Source organism: Saccopteryx bilineata, chromosome 3 (genome assembly GCF_036850765.1).
Source record: "Saccopteryx bilineata isolate mSacBil1 chromosome 3, mSacBil1_pri_phased_curated, whole genome shotgun sequence".
NCBI classification, from domain to species: domain Eukaryota; kingdom Metazoa; phylum Chordata; class Mammalia; order Chiroptera; family Emballonuridae; genus Saccopteryx; species Saccopteryx bilineata.
The window spans coordinates 253,860,792-253,877,490 of record NC_089492.1 but is presented as its reverse complement, the minus strand read 5'-3'; the positions used below and the strand labels follow the sequence as shown (position 1 = coordinate 253,877,490).

Genomic DNA, 16,699 nt, shown 5'->3' with positions numbered 1-16,699 from the left:
TAATTATCTTATAGCTACAGCTAAAGTAGAAAATTCTCATGAGCCCCAGCCTTATACCATTCTCCCCACTGATGAAGAATCAAGGATTTGATTTATGTCCAAAAGAGATGGGGGAATGTTAGATTCAGGGAGTACTGACATACTGGGGCTGCCAAGAGTGTACAAGGTCCCTGTGATGCTGAGAACAAAGAGTTCAGCAACATCCTGCATTGAGTCAGAGACCCTTATCAGAAGTTTATGTTTGAAATTCTCCACTGAGTAATACCCCCCCTGTAACTGCGCACGACCTCCCTAGCCAATGACTAACAGCCACATCAGCTTCTGTATGAACCGCTTGCTTGCTACGCTATAAAAACCCCTAGACTGTAGGCGCTCGGTGTGACTCTGGTGACTGCCACCTGAGCTCACCCCTGCGCAGGTTTGTTTGTTTGTTTTTTTCTTTTTCTTTTTCTCTTGGCCATAACACTTTGTCTAAAACTCTCCAAACGTCTCCAGTGTTTGTTTTACCCAGCGAGTGCAACAGTTATCTCTTCATTTTTCTTTCCTCTCCCTCTTCCTGGTCGGTGGTTCTGTACCCCAGGCTCTGCCCCTGTGGCACGCTTAGGTAGAGAATTGCAGTTGATGAGTCTCTATGGTGATGTCATATACTAGGGTTCATTCTCGTTGGTAGTTGGGGCTTGTTAGCATTTGCAGGCTCCTACAATGGGACAGTCCATTTTCCCAAAGCCTCTCTCCTAGTCTCTCCTTCCTGAATTAGCACCCTGATGGTACAGCTATGAGGTTGCTGTTGACTCTGCCTGGAGAGTAAGAGCTCAAAGAGCTGGCAAATCCCCACTCTATCCCTACTCAGCGCAGGGCTGGGTATAGCTCTGCCAGTCAGAGCCGCCAGTGTAATCAGGCAGGGCTTGGAGGCAATTGCTCTCTAGGTGCTTTTATATGAGCTTCCAGGCATGTCCAGTATGCCTCTGCACTCTGTGGGACCACTCTCCCCAGGCTTTTTGCACTTTGTAACCTGTTTTGGCTGGGAAGAAGATGCCCTAGTCCCTGCTTGCAGAACAGCTGCCAAGTTCCTCTTTTTAACGTACAACCCTGAGTATGAAAGCTTTGCTAATCAAAGCCACCAGCTTAAGCAGGTAGGGGGGTGTGTTGACTTCTGTTTAGTTCCCCAGGTATATCTAGTTAAATTTGCCTTAGCATTCCATGGATTGTTTCCTGCAGGTTTCTTCCTTGTTAAAAAGCCTACAGCCTATCCTGTCTAACTTCTGCAGTGTTCTCTGAGGTTTGTTCCATGTGAATGTATTTTTCACCCTATAATGGCTGACAGGAAGTTGCCCCCGCCCCTACGTGCATAGTAAGAGGCACTAAAACATATCATGTCTCTTGCCTTAGGTCGCTGATCTGAGAGAGACCTTGTTAATTAGAGCCGTGTAAGTCAGTTGGGAGGTGAGCAGACTGTGGGTTAAGCTAATTTCAGTGATTGATCTGCAGATCTTCTCCAGAGACAGACCGCAAGCTGCTTCTGCACCTCTCCCCCTAGCGCTTCTGTATTTTTTCTTCCCCAGGATGTTAGCTTGAATGGCTGGGTGAGGCACCCCACCCACCTAGAGAAGTTTGGGCATAGGGAAGTTTGCTTTCGCCCACTCCCCGCACGCTGCTGGGGGTGCAGGGATCACACCGAGACTGTGGTCGCAGCCCACGCAGAGGCCTCTGACTCTGCCCCTCTGTCTGGGAACACAGGTGCCCACTCCCAGCACACTATCCACACTCGCTGACCAGGATATGGGGGTAATGGTGGCCACTGCTTGCCCCCTTTTGCCAGGGTTCAGCATGAGTGTTAGCTCACCTGGGCTGAGTCTCCGCGGGCACCTCTTTCCTCAGCTTGGACGTCTGTGTTGCAGCCCAGTTCCTTCCACACTCCCAGCCCCCACTCTCTCTCAGTTCCAAGTGAAAGCAGCCCTTGCCCAGGCTAGTGAAGAAGGCGGAGTGTTTTGTTCTTCATCTTATTTCCTACAGGGTTGATTATATAAATATATTTAGTCAATTTTTCACTCGATCATACCTTCGTGTTCAGTGTGTGGGATTTCCAGATGCTCCAAGGATAGATTTTTCTGTCACTGGTTGAAGAACTTGTTGAAATTTTGGGCACAGGTATTGGGAGCACTCCTCATAGTGCCGTTTCTCTGACATCCACATTAAAATTTTACTCAATGTTTATAGAATTGTATATTTTTACTTGCATTTCTTTAAATGTTTCCTTTCTAGATTTAAGAGTGTATTATCAGTGTATATGTACTATATAGTAATATTTAGAATGTTTTATTGTATGGTTCTTATCTTAATTTTGTGAGTGACCTTTTAATATTTACTAATTTCTATTTAATTATATTTCCCCCCAGTATTAATATCTTTCCACATATTTTTCATAGAAGTTGCACAGTTTTCATCTTTTTTGTTTTTATTGAATATATTGGAGTGACACTGGTTAACAAAATTATACAGGTTTCTGGTGCACATTTCTACAACACATCATCTATATATTCTATTGTGTGTTCATGCCCCCCCCCAGGTCAAATCTCTGTTCATCACCATTTATCCCCCCATATCCTCCTCCACCTCCCCCGAGGTTTGGTCTTTGCATCCTGTCATTATGTTTAGTTAAGTCTCTTGTACATATCACAGACTGAAGAGTAGCTTTCTTTTCATTACTGCTAGATATGACATTTAATTATTGATGTAGATTTATTTTTACTTTCAGAGAGTTCCATTTTATCATGTAGATTATTGGTTTTATTCCAGTTATTCCCCTAATTTGTTATCTTCTGATTTCATTTCCATCATTTATCAGTATTAACAATGTTTTTACAAAAGCTACAAATGAGATGCAAATTTGAATATACAAATATATTTTATTTTCCCTCCACCTGGCAATTACTTGATTATATAAAATTGTGGCTCCATGGTTATTTTCTTCTGAGCTGTTAGCATATTGTTCCACTTTATGCCTTTGTCCAGAGTTCTAGATAAGACGTTTGGCACCTCTTTAATCTCTTATCTTCCTAGGAAACCTGTCAAAGAAACAAATTATATTGAAGGCACTGTAAATTACATTTTACTAAAGACAAGTAGTTAAAATAAAAACATGGTTGAGAACATATTGCTTTCCTTTGAGGTGCCAGAGACATCTTTGGAAAATCCATGAGAAACAACTGTAATTTGATGTCATGAACTCAAATTCTCTAGCTTAAATCAATAAGAGGAAAATTTCTTCAGGGTGGAGCCTGCAAGGAATAAAGGAATTCTAGAAAGGAATCTGATTTAATTTGCATATTCTCTCTTTGCAGCTGTAGAAAAGAGATACCTTAGTGAAACTTTAATCAAGAATTCCGTCTCTCTCTCTTTCTCTCTCTGTATCCTCATAAACTGAGATAATATTAAATCAATATTTGTTTAGAAAAGGTTTTTTCACAACAAAACTGATATGTATGTCACAAGACAGATCAGAAGTTGAAGTGAGTCTGTGAATTTGTTCTTTAAAAATTTTCTAAATATTCTTCTCATATTTTATTTATTTATTTATTTTGAATTATTTTTATTTATTTATTCATTTTAGAGAAGATAGACAGAGAGAGAAGTTGGGAGGAGCAGCAAGCATCAACTCCCATATGTAACTTGACTGGGCAAGCCCAGGGATTCGAACCAGTGACCTCAGTGTTTCAGGTCGACACTTTTATCTACTGCGCCACCGTAGGTCAGGCAAAAAATTTTTCTAAATATTCTTATTCAGCCTCCTGGAACTTGGAAACTTGTGAAACATAAAAGACATAGAATTGAAGTAATCAACTTTCAACATATGAAAAAGCTGAACTCGGTCAATAAATAGGCAAAGAAAGTAGCTACTAAAAAAGCAATGGGAATCATCATAAAACCCCAACATAAACTTGGTAGAATGAAAGAAAACATTAAGCAGCTTGATTAGTCATGACACAGTAAATAGAGCATTGACATGGGATGCTGAGATCCCAGGTTCGAAACCCCAAGATCTCTAATTTAGCACAGGGTTGCTGGCTTGAGCAAGGGGTCACTGGCCTGACTTGAGCACCCAGGTCAAGGCATGTATAAGAAGCAATCAATAGACAACCAAAGTGCCATAATTATGAGTTGATGCTTTTTATCTTTCTCCCTTCCTATCTGTCTCTAGAGAGAAAGAAAGAAAGAAAGAAAGAAAGAAAGAAAGAAAGAAAGAAAGAAAGAAAGAAAGAAAGAAAGAAAAGAAAAGAAAGAAAGGAGGGAGGGAGGGAGGGAGGGAGGGAGGGAGGAAGGAAGGAAGGAAAAGAAAATCATAAGAAATACATTTGGGGAAATTGTTCTGTCTTTGTAAAATACAATTGATTTAATTATGAGAGGTGGTTAATTTTTTTAACTTAAAAATTCAGCCGCTCATTTCTTTATTTATTTTTATTTATTTTTAAAATTTATTGGGTGACATGGTTTGCCAAACCATACAGGTCTCAAGTGTTCAACTCAATACAACACCATCTACACACACATCATGCCCTGTTCCTGACCACACAAAGTCTCTTTCTGCCCACGTTTCCCCTTTTTTCCCTCCTTCCCCTAACCTCCACCCTCACTTTCCTTACAGCTATTGCCACTCTGTTTTCTGTATCCATGTGTTATGTATATATTTTTTCATTTCAATTTGTAGTCAGGTTTGACCATTTTTTTAAAGTGAGAATTAGAGAGAGAGAGAGGCAGATAGACAGACTCTTGCAAGCCTCCTGACAAGCTCCCTACAGGGCAATGCTCTGCTCATCTGGAACCACTGCTCTGTTGCTCAGCAAACGCATCCTCAGTGCCCAGGGCTTGAGGCTTCAGAGAGAGAGAGAGAGAGAAAGAGAGAGAGAGAGAGAGAAGTGGGGTGTGTGTGTGTGGGGCGGGGTGGGTAGAGAAGCAGATGGTTGCTTCTCCTGTGTGCCCTAACAGGGAATCAAACCCAGGACTTCCACATGCCAGGCCGATGCTCTACTGCTGAGCCAACTGGCCAGGGCCAGTTTAACCATTTTCAATTTGGTTATGCTATCATGAGACTATTGCTATAAAACTCTATATTAGTAATGTAAGACATAGAGCATACACGATGATAAATTGAATAAATTGGGTCTTTTTAGTCCACTGCATTGTGTTATCTATAGTTCAAATCAATGAATATATTGTCTTGACCTTTTTTTCCCATGGAATTCTGGAGAAAACAAAATAAAGATACTGGATAAAATCTTTGAATGGCTAAAGGATTTTTTCATTTGTCTCAATGGGATACCGAGGAGAAGGATTAAGAAATGGCCTTGCAGCTTCACAAACCTGAAAATAGAACTTGTTTCTTAGCAGCTCTGGTCTCCTCCACTATGAAAGAGAGTAAAACTTCTTGACTCTGAACTTACTTTTAATTCTAATGGCTCAATAGGTAAAACAACTTGAGCAGACGAAATAGGCTTCAGGCTCCTTACCGCTTCCCTCTATCATTAATCCATGCCTATGGACACTGGAATCAGGATGGGTGGTTGTTCTTGGTGGCAGAAACTTGGATTGGAAGCATATATCTATATTCTAGGAAGCACACACGTGTCCCTTGCATTGGTTTAATCTCAACCGGTAGACTTTTCAATTTTGCTGATGTATGAGGAGTCTGACTCCAGGCCAAAATCTTATGTGTAATCCCTATGTCTGACCACAGGAAATTGACCCCAGACTTTGTCAGGCCCTATGTGGAAAAGCTGTCCTCTCCACATCAGGCTTGGTGCACAGCCAATGCCTTGCAGTCTCTGGAGGGAGCTGCAGTCAAGGACCCTGTCCCAGTCCCATAGGCGGCCATGCGCATATGCATATCTGCATTCCTAGCCCAGGATGTCCTTTTGGAGACCTTCATACAGGTTCTTCAGCTGAGATGCTTCCCAGTCACCTCTTCTAAGATCCATTTTTCTTTCTTTTTTTGGTGGGGAGGTAAGGGCTGTCTTGAGTAAATTATTCTCCTCCACTCGACTCAGTACCTTCCTATTCCTAGTCCTTCTCTGTCTCTCTTTCTTCTCCTTACCCCTACAGACCACACACCACTCCATAAAGCTGCAAATCCTTTTTTCCAGTACTCCCTTTTTACAAGACACAATTTTCCCACCTGTAATGCATGTCTCTTGACCCTGGCCCAGAACTGTTTCACGGAGTGAACGAAAAAGGGAGGGGCCAGCACTATTTCCCTTCTTGGCTTCTACCACACATGTAGATGAAGGCTTGTTACTTTCAGTTTGGCTTTTTGTCCTAATTGATCACTTCAACATCTGGCTGTTCTCCACATTTAGTATAGAGAAGGCCAAGAGTCAATGGATACAAAGATTTAGCAAAAGTGCCCATTCTTTGTTATTCTAGGTTGTGGGCCTTTTTTGTTTAAGTAAAAATAATTTCTCATGCCAGAATTTAAAAAGAGACTTAACTTCTACAGGAATCAGAAGGCCCTGTAGGGGGAGCTCTCTGGTGGCACAATTGGTTAGCATGAGGTACTTACACAGCAGTGTATGACCCTGTGGTTTGCAGCCTAACCTGGAGGCTTGCAGGTAACTCATACTTTTTTTTTTTTTTTTTTAACCATCCTCACTCTATATTGTAGATTTGCTTTGCGTATGGGAGGGGAAAATCTACTGGTAATTGAGGCTAAATATTTAAATAACCTTATATAACTTTTTAGATATAACTTTTTAGGATTGTAGCTACTAGTGGAGTACAGCATCAAGTATTAAATTCTTTCTTCCTGGGTGAATAAACCTGCCTTTCTTTCCATTTTTATAAGATCATATTAGCACAATAAAGTCAGGAATTTCATTTCGGGGCCTTAGTTAGGAAATGTCTCAAAGTCATGTGCCTTCCTGTGAACGTGTTCAGACATGGTCATGGTCCGCTTCTGTGGACGTTGAAAAGTCTTTGAAAGAGAAACTATAATATTAAGTTTTCAATTCTGACTTAGAGATCAAAATAGAAGAAAATACATCAGCCTTGAAAAACTCAGGCTATAGAAAGCTTTAGTGAATGCTTCCGAATAAAAAAAAAAAGCTGGGCCTTTGAAGCTTGTTTGAGAGAGTTGTCACATCGTGAAGGCAAACCTGAGATGGTCGTTGGAAGCGGAGGTACTTGTAGAAACACCAGGAGTTTCAAAAGTCTCCAATCAGGAAACCGTTATATAGGGTATAGGTGTTGTTTTGTTTTGTTTTTCTTTCTCCAACTATAAAGACACAAGGACTGGAAAAGTTACCTCTGGGGACATCCAGAGATCAGTCTGATGAATGATACCTCTGAGTTACGACCCTTCCCACTCCATTTACCTCTGAGTCTAAAGTAAACAAAGGAAGTGAGCATGGTGATGAAGACAATCAGAACACACAGGATCACAGTCACATCTTCCAACCACATAACATCCAATTCGAAATGAGGATCTGAAACAGGAACTGAAGAGAGATGCAAGAATTAGAGGGTCCCAGGTCTATAATAGATTTACTTTTTATGGTCCTATTCCTCCATACTTCTGGGCTTATAAGAGGGTGGGGAAGAAGTAGGCTGGGTTATGTAGATGATCCTGCAGAGAAGGTGCTTGGGCTCAGTCTGGAAGGGGCTGTGCAGAGGCAGATACATCTTCTTCCCTGGAGCAGCATGACACTTGCTTTGGCTGGCCAGAACTTGAAGGACAGATCGACACATTGTGTCTTTACCTTTTTATCTGGTGTTGTAGGCTTTCAATAATTTTAAGACTTTTGATGGGTATGGTGAAACAAAATAGTCTAGATTAATGAGGAGAGTCTCTGAAGTGAAGGAGATCTTAAAATTCTCAAAAGTCATCTCACCTGGAGTAAAATTCTCCTTTAAAGCATCCTTTATGGATAATTCTAAAGTAGAAAACACCCCATCTTATACTATTAGTTGTTACATTTTGTGATGGCAGTACCATTGCCAACAGCTAGAATATCTGTTTCATTACTGAACAGCTCTGCCTACTTTCCAATTCCAACCGTAGTTTGCCTCACTGTCAGGGATTGTTCACTGACTCGTACTGAAGAGTTTCGGAACAGGCCTCCCAAAGATGTGCTACTTTGGCATGTGGGTTATTTTCAGCTGAAGGACATGAAGACCCTGAAGCCTCAAGAGAAATTTTTATGTTTCTCTTCAAGAACTTAAATTGGGGTCTTGCCCATAATAGGAGTTATTACCAAGATAACCTGTTATAGCAGGGGTCCCCAAACTTTTTACACAGGGGGCCAGTTCACTGTCCCTCAGACTGTTGGAGGGATGTACTATAAAAAAACTATGAACAAATCCCTATGCACACTGCACATAACTTATTTTAAAGTAAAAAAACAAAACGGGAACAAATACAATATTTAAAATAAAGAACAAGTAAATTTAAATCAACAAACTGACCAGTATTTCATTGGGTACTATGCTCCTCTCACTGACCACCAATGAAAGAGGTGCCCCTTCCAGAAGTGCGGTGAGGGCCGGATAAATGGTCTCAGGGGGCCGCATGTGGCCCGCGGGTCATAGTTTGGGGACACCTGTGTTATGGCCTATCTATAGGGCAGCACAGACTTTTAATTACTGAATATTTGCTCTTCTTATGCTGTGACTTTTCCTTCTCCCCTCTGAAGGCCCAGGCATATTACTGTATTCCTAGCTCAGAGTGTCATATATACCTCATTTTACCACTCTGCCTCTTGTGGATGTGAGGTCTCTGACTCTCTTATGTGTGTGGGGTCTTTATATGTATGTATATAATTAAGTTTGGTTATTTTTCTCTTGTTAATGTCTTTTGTTGATTTAATAATTAGACCAGCTGAAAGAACCTAAAAGGGTATAAAAAATCTCTTTTCCCCTGGCATTTCCAGCACGTAGAGAAAGAAAACCAAGATGGGGAGGATAGGGTACTGGGAGTCAAGGAGTCTTAAATTCATGGCATTGAAATAGAAATAACTGATGATATTATCATTAGAGAAGAGAAGGCTTATGTGGAATTATGGTTTCTGGCTTTTATGTCATGGCTTATGAGGAATTATGGTTTTCAGCTTTTATGTCATGGAAAGGAGCCAAAATATTCCATATCATCTTAGATTGTACAAATGGGTTATAATGAATTCACCTACTTAGTATCTACTTTCCCCTTATAATTTGAGATAAATTATTTGCCCTTGATGAGGTCAGAGATTTCTTTTATGATGGTAAATAGAATGAATTTTTTTACATGGCAATACTGTTTTGGGTACTGTAAAAAAAGGAATCAGAAAGTGAAGTCAGCAAGTCTCTCTGTGGGTCACATACATCTGTTTTTCTAACAGTAACATTTAGGAGAACTTCAAGCCTCTTCTCATTATGGATATAAAATAATTTAAAACCAAATTGAAGAAAAAACTTGGAAATAAAATAGTCCAAAGTTGCTAAGAGTATTTACTCAGAGGAGTGTTTGTGTGTTTAATCTAAACCAATATTTTTTTATTTCCTTTCCTCTCTGCATGACTGTAGCTGGCCCATGTTTAGAAGGCAAGTTAAGATCATGGTGGGATGCAAGTGAGGAAAGGCAGGGCAGGACCTTAGGAAGGAGGGACGGAGGATGTCAAGCACATGCAGTCCAGTGTTCCTACCACATGAGGTCACCAGAGAAGGACTCAGGACAGAATCCCTAACTAGTGATAGTGACAATGATTAATAATAATAAAAGCAAACAATAATAATTGTTTTTACTATGTGCAATGCCAAGATAAAGGATTTTGATACAAATTTAATCTAAAATAATTGTATAAAATATGTATATTTTATCATCTATATTTCACAGAGGAGGAAACTGCAGTTCAGAGACTAAATAACTTTCCCAAGCTCACACACAGGTAATGGTATAACCACAGGAGTCTGGCTCTAGTCTGGCACTGATTCTGGGATATATGTGGTGTCCATCTCTTGAAGATTTCTCTGGGCATAAACAGAAAACAGGCAAAGCAGATCATGTCTATTGGAGATGTCAGTGCTAGCTATCTCTTTTTCTTTTTTTTAATTTTTTTTTTATTATTTTTTGTATTTTTCTGAAGTTGGAAATGGGAAGGCAGTCAGACAGACTCCTGCATGCACCTGACCAGGATCCACCTGGTACACCCACCGGGGGGGTGGTGCTCTGCCCATCTGGAGCATCGCTCTGTTGCAACCAAAGCTATTCTAGCGCCTGAGGCAGAGGCCACAGAACCATCCTCAGCACCCGAGCCAACTTTGCTCCAATGGAGCCTTGGCTGCAGGAGGGGAAGAGACAGAGAGGAAAGGAGAGGGGGAGGGGTGGAGAAGCAGATGGGCGCTTCTCCTGTGTGCCCTGGCTGGGAATCGAACCCGGGACTCCTGCATGCCAGGCCAACACTCTACCACTGAGCTAACCTGCCAGGGCTTTGGCTATCTCTTTTTCAAAGAAACAATTCTCTGCATTTAGGAAAGCAATCTGATTTACTGTAAAATATTCAGAATAAGAGACCCATGATTCAAATACCAGGAATAATCTTATTACTTGCCATACCAACTGATATGAGTTAATCAGATTTTATGTTCTGCTGTATCTGCATCACCAAGTTGGAGATGATTATAGACATTTCATAAGATGTTACAGATTTAAAGTATACAACGGTTATGGAAGTTTCTGGCACTTCATATTTGTTAAGTGAATTAGTAAGTGATTTCTCCATTGATAATCACCAAGAAGAAAATTAATCCAGAAAAGTCAGGGCAAACAGAAAGTTGGCTGTATAGGGAGGGAGGCTGCTAAGTGAGACATTTACAGAGGAAGCAATATTCTCAGGGCAAGTCTATTTTTAAGTAGAGAGAAGAAAGTTCAGTAGCAATTAAATAAGAAGTTAGTAGATGGTCTGGCTCTGGCCCTACCTAATGATCAGCAGTTGTCAGCAATGTGGGTAGAGTCCTCTGTGAGCACTTGGTTTTAGGTTCTCAGGGTAGAGCAAGCAAAAATAGACTTTTAATTTTGTGACTCATTCTTAAAGATTTCAGGTCAGCTTTGACAATGACAGTGACACTGACTTGTAGCCTATCCTTGGGGCTTTGAGTTATCTCCTGGGAGCTTCACAAATCACTAGGTGCCTAGCTATATTGCCCTGCAGTGATTATTACTTTTCACAGAAGAGCTGACTAAATTTCTCTCTTGTTATTTCCTTTTCATAGCAGAACAGTACAGGTGTTGAAACAGAGGGCTGCAGAATCTAAATGTCTGAGCTGGAGTCCAAGCGCCACCATCACTTAGCTATGTAAATAAGCTATTTAACTTCTTTGTGTACCAGATTTTATCACCAATAAAACCTAATTCGCTGAAGAATAAGTACGGTTGACGATTGAAACTCAGGGGTTAGGGATGCGCATCACCTGCACAGTTGAAAATCTGCCTATCACTTTAGACTCCTTCAAAATTTAACTACTATCAGCCTGTTGGTGATTATTAGCCTTACTGACCACATAAAAACTACACATATTTTGTATGTTATATGTATTATATACTGCATTTGTACAGTAAATAAGCTAGAGAAATATGTTATTAAGAAAATCATAGGAAAACATATACATATATTTTACATGTTGATAATCTAACTTTCTCTTATTTTTCTCAATATTTCTAAGCTACAAGTTTCACCTGGGAGCTTTTTCAAATTGTCACAAGTCTCTAAAAAATTTTTAAAGATATTTATTGAAAAAATTCTACATTTAATTAGACCTATGTGGTTTCAACCCATGTTGTTCAAGGGTCAATTGTATATTAATCTATATAAAATTAATAATGCACACAATATAGAAAATATATTACATATTATTATAGCATCTTGCTTATTTCTTCTGATACTAATGGATGTGGCATTAAATCTGCTAACATAGTTAATATGCCAATCTCAAGTATGGACTTTCTTAGATAAAATGTAAAATACATTTCCAGTATGGTTTGATTTAAGGTAATTCATATCTTAATTTCACAGGAGAAAATTACTAAATAAAATCCTCTGAATAATCCAGCCCTACTTTATGACTTCCATCCACATTGTGAGTTTTTGGCTCGAGTTATATCTCCAGCCTATAATGAAGAATTACCTTACCTGGCTGATCACTGCCTTATAAACATCATTTCCATGGGGTTGTCAAAGATAGAGCTGAGGACACTTTTCAGATGTATTAAATTCAGTTACTCCAAAATTTACACAATTTTCTTTTTAATTTCACCCTCAATGAGAGCCAAAGATAAAGTTCAGTTTCAGGTGTCCATGCACACTTTAAAACTGAGCAAATTTTGTGTGGACATGAATTATTTTAGAGGATCTTTCACTTTGATTCAGTCTCTAACAGAAATCTTTGTCTACCAAAAGTTTAAGGTTTACTGAATTACTACACTGTTTCCCCAAAAATAAGACATCCCCTGAAAATCAGACCTAGTACAATTTTTTTTAAGCTTAGAAATATAAGGCCTCCCCTGAAAATAAGACCTAGCATGTCTTTATGGGCAAAAATTAATAAAAGACACTGTCTTATTTTTGGGGAAACAGGGTACATTGTTGTACATGGAAATAGAGTCACAAGAAATTCTTGATGGAATTCAGAGTTTGGCTGGTTATGCTGATGCTTGTGATGACATGATTATAGTATATTAATAAATGTTGATTTTTTGTTCAACAATAAATGCGAATTCTTGCTCATGGGAAAATAAGAAATCCCCTGAAAATAAGACCTAATGTGTCTTTAGGAGCCAAAATTAATATTAGACACTGTCTTATTTCTGGGGAAACACGGTACCTCCTCTAGGCTAAAACCATAAAAACAATTGGCATCTTTTCTTAGGTGAAATGATGACTGAGGCTATTAAGACTAAAGAAAATATTTTTGTTTCCTAAGGGGCAGAAGCATCAACAGTTTGTATCATTAGTCACAAAATATTCAGGAGACTGTAATCCAAACCCTATGACATGAGGTCCTAGTGTTGATTGGCCCTGTAATTCAAACACATATCACTCTCCTTTGGCTAAATGTTTTACCAGTGACAGGGTTTTTGGAAAAGAAAATATTTTCTGGAAGTCCCCACCTTTTTGATTCCACATACCTCTGCTTTTGTGATGTAAATAGAGAATGAGTGAGGTGATTACACAAATTGAAGACAAGATTATTAATATGCCCACTATTATAGGAGCTCTCAATTTTCTGGAGCAATCTGAAAAAGAAGACATAAACAATCACCGATTATTGGTGGGGAGTTATTTTGGATTGGGGAAAAATGCACCAAGAAAGCGAGAGCTATATTTTAATGTCATCCTTCTGTATTTGTTTAGAATAAGACTAAGGAAAAGTAAAAACAGAATAGGACTAAGGCATTGGTTTAAGAATCGAAAGGGCCTGACCGGGCGATGGCACAGTGGATAGAGCGTCGGACTGGGATGTGGAAGGACCCAGGTTCGAGACCCCGAGGTCGCCAGCTTGAGCGTGGGCTCATCTGGTTTGAGCAAAAATTCACCAGCTTGGATCCAAGGTCGCTGGCTCAAGCAGGGGGTTACTCGGTCTGCTGAAGGCCCATGGTGAAGGCACATATGAGAGAGCAATCAATGAACAACTAAGGTGTCGCAATGTGCAATGAAAAACTAACAATTGATGCTTCTCATCTCTCTGTTCCTGTCTGTCTGTCCCTGTCTATCCCTCACTCTGACTCTCTATCTCTGTAAAAAAAAATAAAATTAAAAAAAAAAAAAGAATCGAAAGGACCTAAAATTTTTTAAATATTAGAGCTAAAGTTTCTGGGGACTAGGACAAGAAGCAGAGCTGTTCTAGGGTGTCCCAGGCTTTTGGCTGAGGCTAAATAGACCTGGAGAAAAGGAACTAATTTTTTTTCCTCCATCTAGCACACCCATCAGTGTGCCTTATCAGAGAGCATAACACATTTATTACTTTACCCAGGTGTGAAAGAGGCCAGGAGAAGGGTAGTTCTAGAGACCTCTGACCACCTACAAGTTTCATGAATCAAAGGGTCATTAAGCAACATATTATTTAAAATCTTATTAAGCATATATTATATTGTCTTGTGGCTATCTAGTCTTTCCATGAAAATCTTCTATGGTGTGGGGGCTCACTACCACAAGCAGTGTCCATTCTTCTGCCAGAGAGTTGTAGGCAGTTTCATTTAGTGGGTAAATTATAGCACACTAGGACCCATGAGCATTATTGTGGCATAAGAGGTCCCTCATTTCTGTCCTTATCCCCTCCCTTAAATAACAAAATATAGCACCCATTCACAAAAAAATTGCTTCTGTGAGAATTGTAAGACAAGGACCATATACCAAAGGACCTAGGAGGAGTGTTGCCCACCTGTGCATCTGGTAGTAGGCAGGCAGTCTTTGGTACAGACTCTGGAACATGCAGAAGACTGTACACTGGATCTCACTCCTTTCTGCTGTAGTTCTGAAACACATGTAAAACATTGACTTAAGTTATTACCTACCTATTTTGAGAGCCTTGTGGAAATCTGGGTTTCTCGAGGAGAAGTTCCAGCACTCCACTGGAGCAAAAAATATATAAGTGTGGATGAATTGGAAAGGGTAAAAAAGCCAGCCTGACCCTTCCCCGAGGATGCACAGTTTAAGACTAAATGAGATGGCTGTAGCTTCTCCCTTAGGGATGAGAGAGCCACCGAGTAAATACCTGTCTTCTCCAGCTATGCAGGAGGTTCCAGAGAGACTCATTCATCTCTCAGCATATCCAGTGTATCCACCAGTGGGGGAAAGGAAACTGATTAGGAGACTACACATAAGATTTAAGGAGGGCATTAATGGGATATGGTTCTTGCTGACTGCATTCTGGATTTCATCAAGAAGATTGCCTATGAGGTAAGGGGAAAACCTGACCCATGGATCCCCTCAAATTGAACTGCTGGCACGCCCAGCACACCACAAGCCAAATCCACACCTCCCTCAACTTTGTGGCTGGCTCCCCGTTTCTGCTCTGGAGAGCAACAGTGACAGCAAGTGCTGGTAGATAGCGAGCAAGAGCAGAAAGCAGGCCAGGGTGTGCGGGCAAGGGAGAACTGCATTGCCACCCTTAGGGAAAAAGACAGACTGGGAGCAGCCTGGTGTGTGTGTTGTAACATCCAGAAAACACACGCAAGCTGAGGAATTCTGCCATATATGGTTACAAGGTCTGAGAGAGCCTCAGAATCTATAGCAGCTGCAATCATATATTTGAGGAGGGGTTAATATCCAAACTATACAATGAATTCATACAACTCAGTACAAAAAATAAAAATAAATTCAATTTTTAAAGTGGACAGAAGATATGAGTAAATGTTTTTTTTTTCTGAATAAGACATACAGATGGTCAATAAGTACATAAAAAGATGCTCAACATCACTGATCAACAGGGAAATTCAAATCAAAACCACTAGAAGATATTGCTTCATACCTTTTACAATGGCTATTATTGAAAAGACAAGAAATAATAAGTGTTGGCCAGAATGTGTATAAAAAGAAAGGTATGTCCAGTGTTAGTGAGAATGTAAATTGGTGTGGCCACTATTGTAAAAAGCATGAAAGATCCTTAAATTTTAGAACTAGACCTACCATTCTAGCAATTCAACTCTGGGTACTGTCATGCACCATATAAGGACATTTAATCAACAATAGACTACATATATGATGGTGGTCTCATAAGATTATAATGGATCCAAAAATCTCTATCTCCTAGTAAAGTCTTAGCCATCATAATAGGGTAGCACAATGCATCACATGAATATTTACCATTGTGTTTCAGTTGCCAACAGTATTCGGGAGTGTAACATGCTGTACAAATTTGCAGCCTAGGAGCTGTCAGGTACAGAATTTGTCGCCCCCAAAATATGTCTATTTGGCATAGAATTATTTTAGTTTTGTTAATTTTAAGAAACTGTAGACATGAGATAAGCTCTGAAAACCAAATAAAAGTTAATAAATTTACATTGTAAGGGAAATCTCCATTTGTACAGGTATCTTTATAGTTGTATCAGGAAGAGGATAATGACCTTGTCTCTAGAAACTTTTATCAAGGCCTGTCTCTAGAAACTCCTATCAGTGCAGAAGAAAATGACTTAAATATGCATGACTGTTAATATTGGTAGGTAACTAGACTGTTGTAAGGTACCAAAAGCTACAGAATTAATATTAATATTTTAGGAAGCTTAAAGAACATTTTATTAATTTGGGCTAGGCGTGCAGAGAGATTTTGAAAATGATCTTTGCATTTCTGTAATTAGCATCAATACCAGGATGGCTGATAGCATTGTATTGTAATTGAAGAGGGGAAGGAAATTTGGATTCTCTGACTTCTTCCCGCCATACCTATAAGGAAATAGGTGAATAGCTAACCAGGTGCAGGAAAAGAAAGATTAAAATAAACATTTTCTTATATTAATGGGCCATTTAATTCATCCCCATGAAAACTACCCCTCCCCTCCTGAAAGCGTTTAATGTATATAGGAATATCTTTTAATATGTAAAGTGACATTCTTACCATTGTGTTACCTTGTAAGTTTTAATGTGTAGAAATGTCTCTTTATGAATCCTATGACAAATGTTATAAACTTGCTAATAAATTGTGTCCCATCCCCCCTTCATCCTTTTCCCAAACCTATATAGGT

The 16,699-nt window shown here is 39.6% G+C and overlaps 1 protein-coding gene across 1 annotated transcript in view; it reads right to left on the bottom strand.

Annotated features, from left to right (window-relative positions):
* Positions 1-2,991: 2,991 nt before the first annotated feature.
* LOC136329066 (putative selection and upkeep of intraepithelial T-cells protein 1 homolog) overlaps positions 2,992-16,699 on the bottom strand; it is a 32,278-nt gene continuing 18,570 nt past the window's right edge. The window contains exons 5-8 of the mRNA XM_066265016.1: positions 14,401-14,493; positions 13,148-13,255; positions 7,365-7,487; positions 2,992-3,065 (exon numbers count right to left, since the gene is read on the bottom strand). Of these exons, the coding sequence (XP_066121113.1) occupies positions 3,049-3,065; positions 7,365-7,487; positions 13,148-13,255; positions 14,401-14,493 (341 nt within the window). The 3' untranslated portion in view covers positions 2,992-3,048. The remainder of the gene's footprint in view (positions 3,066-7,364; positions 7,488-13,147; positions 13,256-14,400; positions 14,494-16,699) is intronic.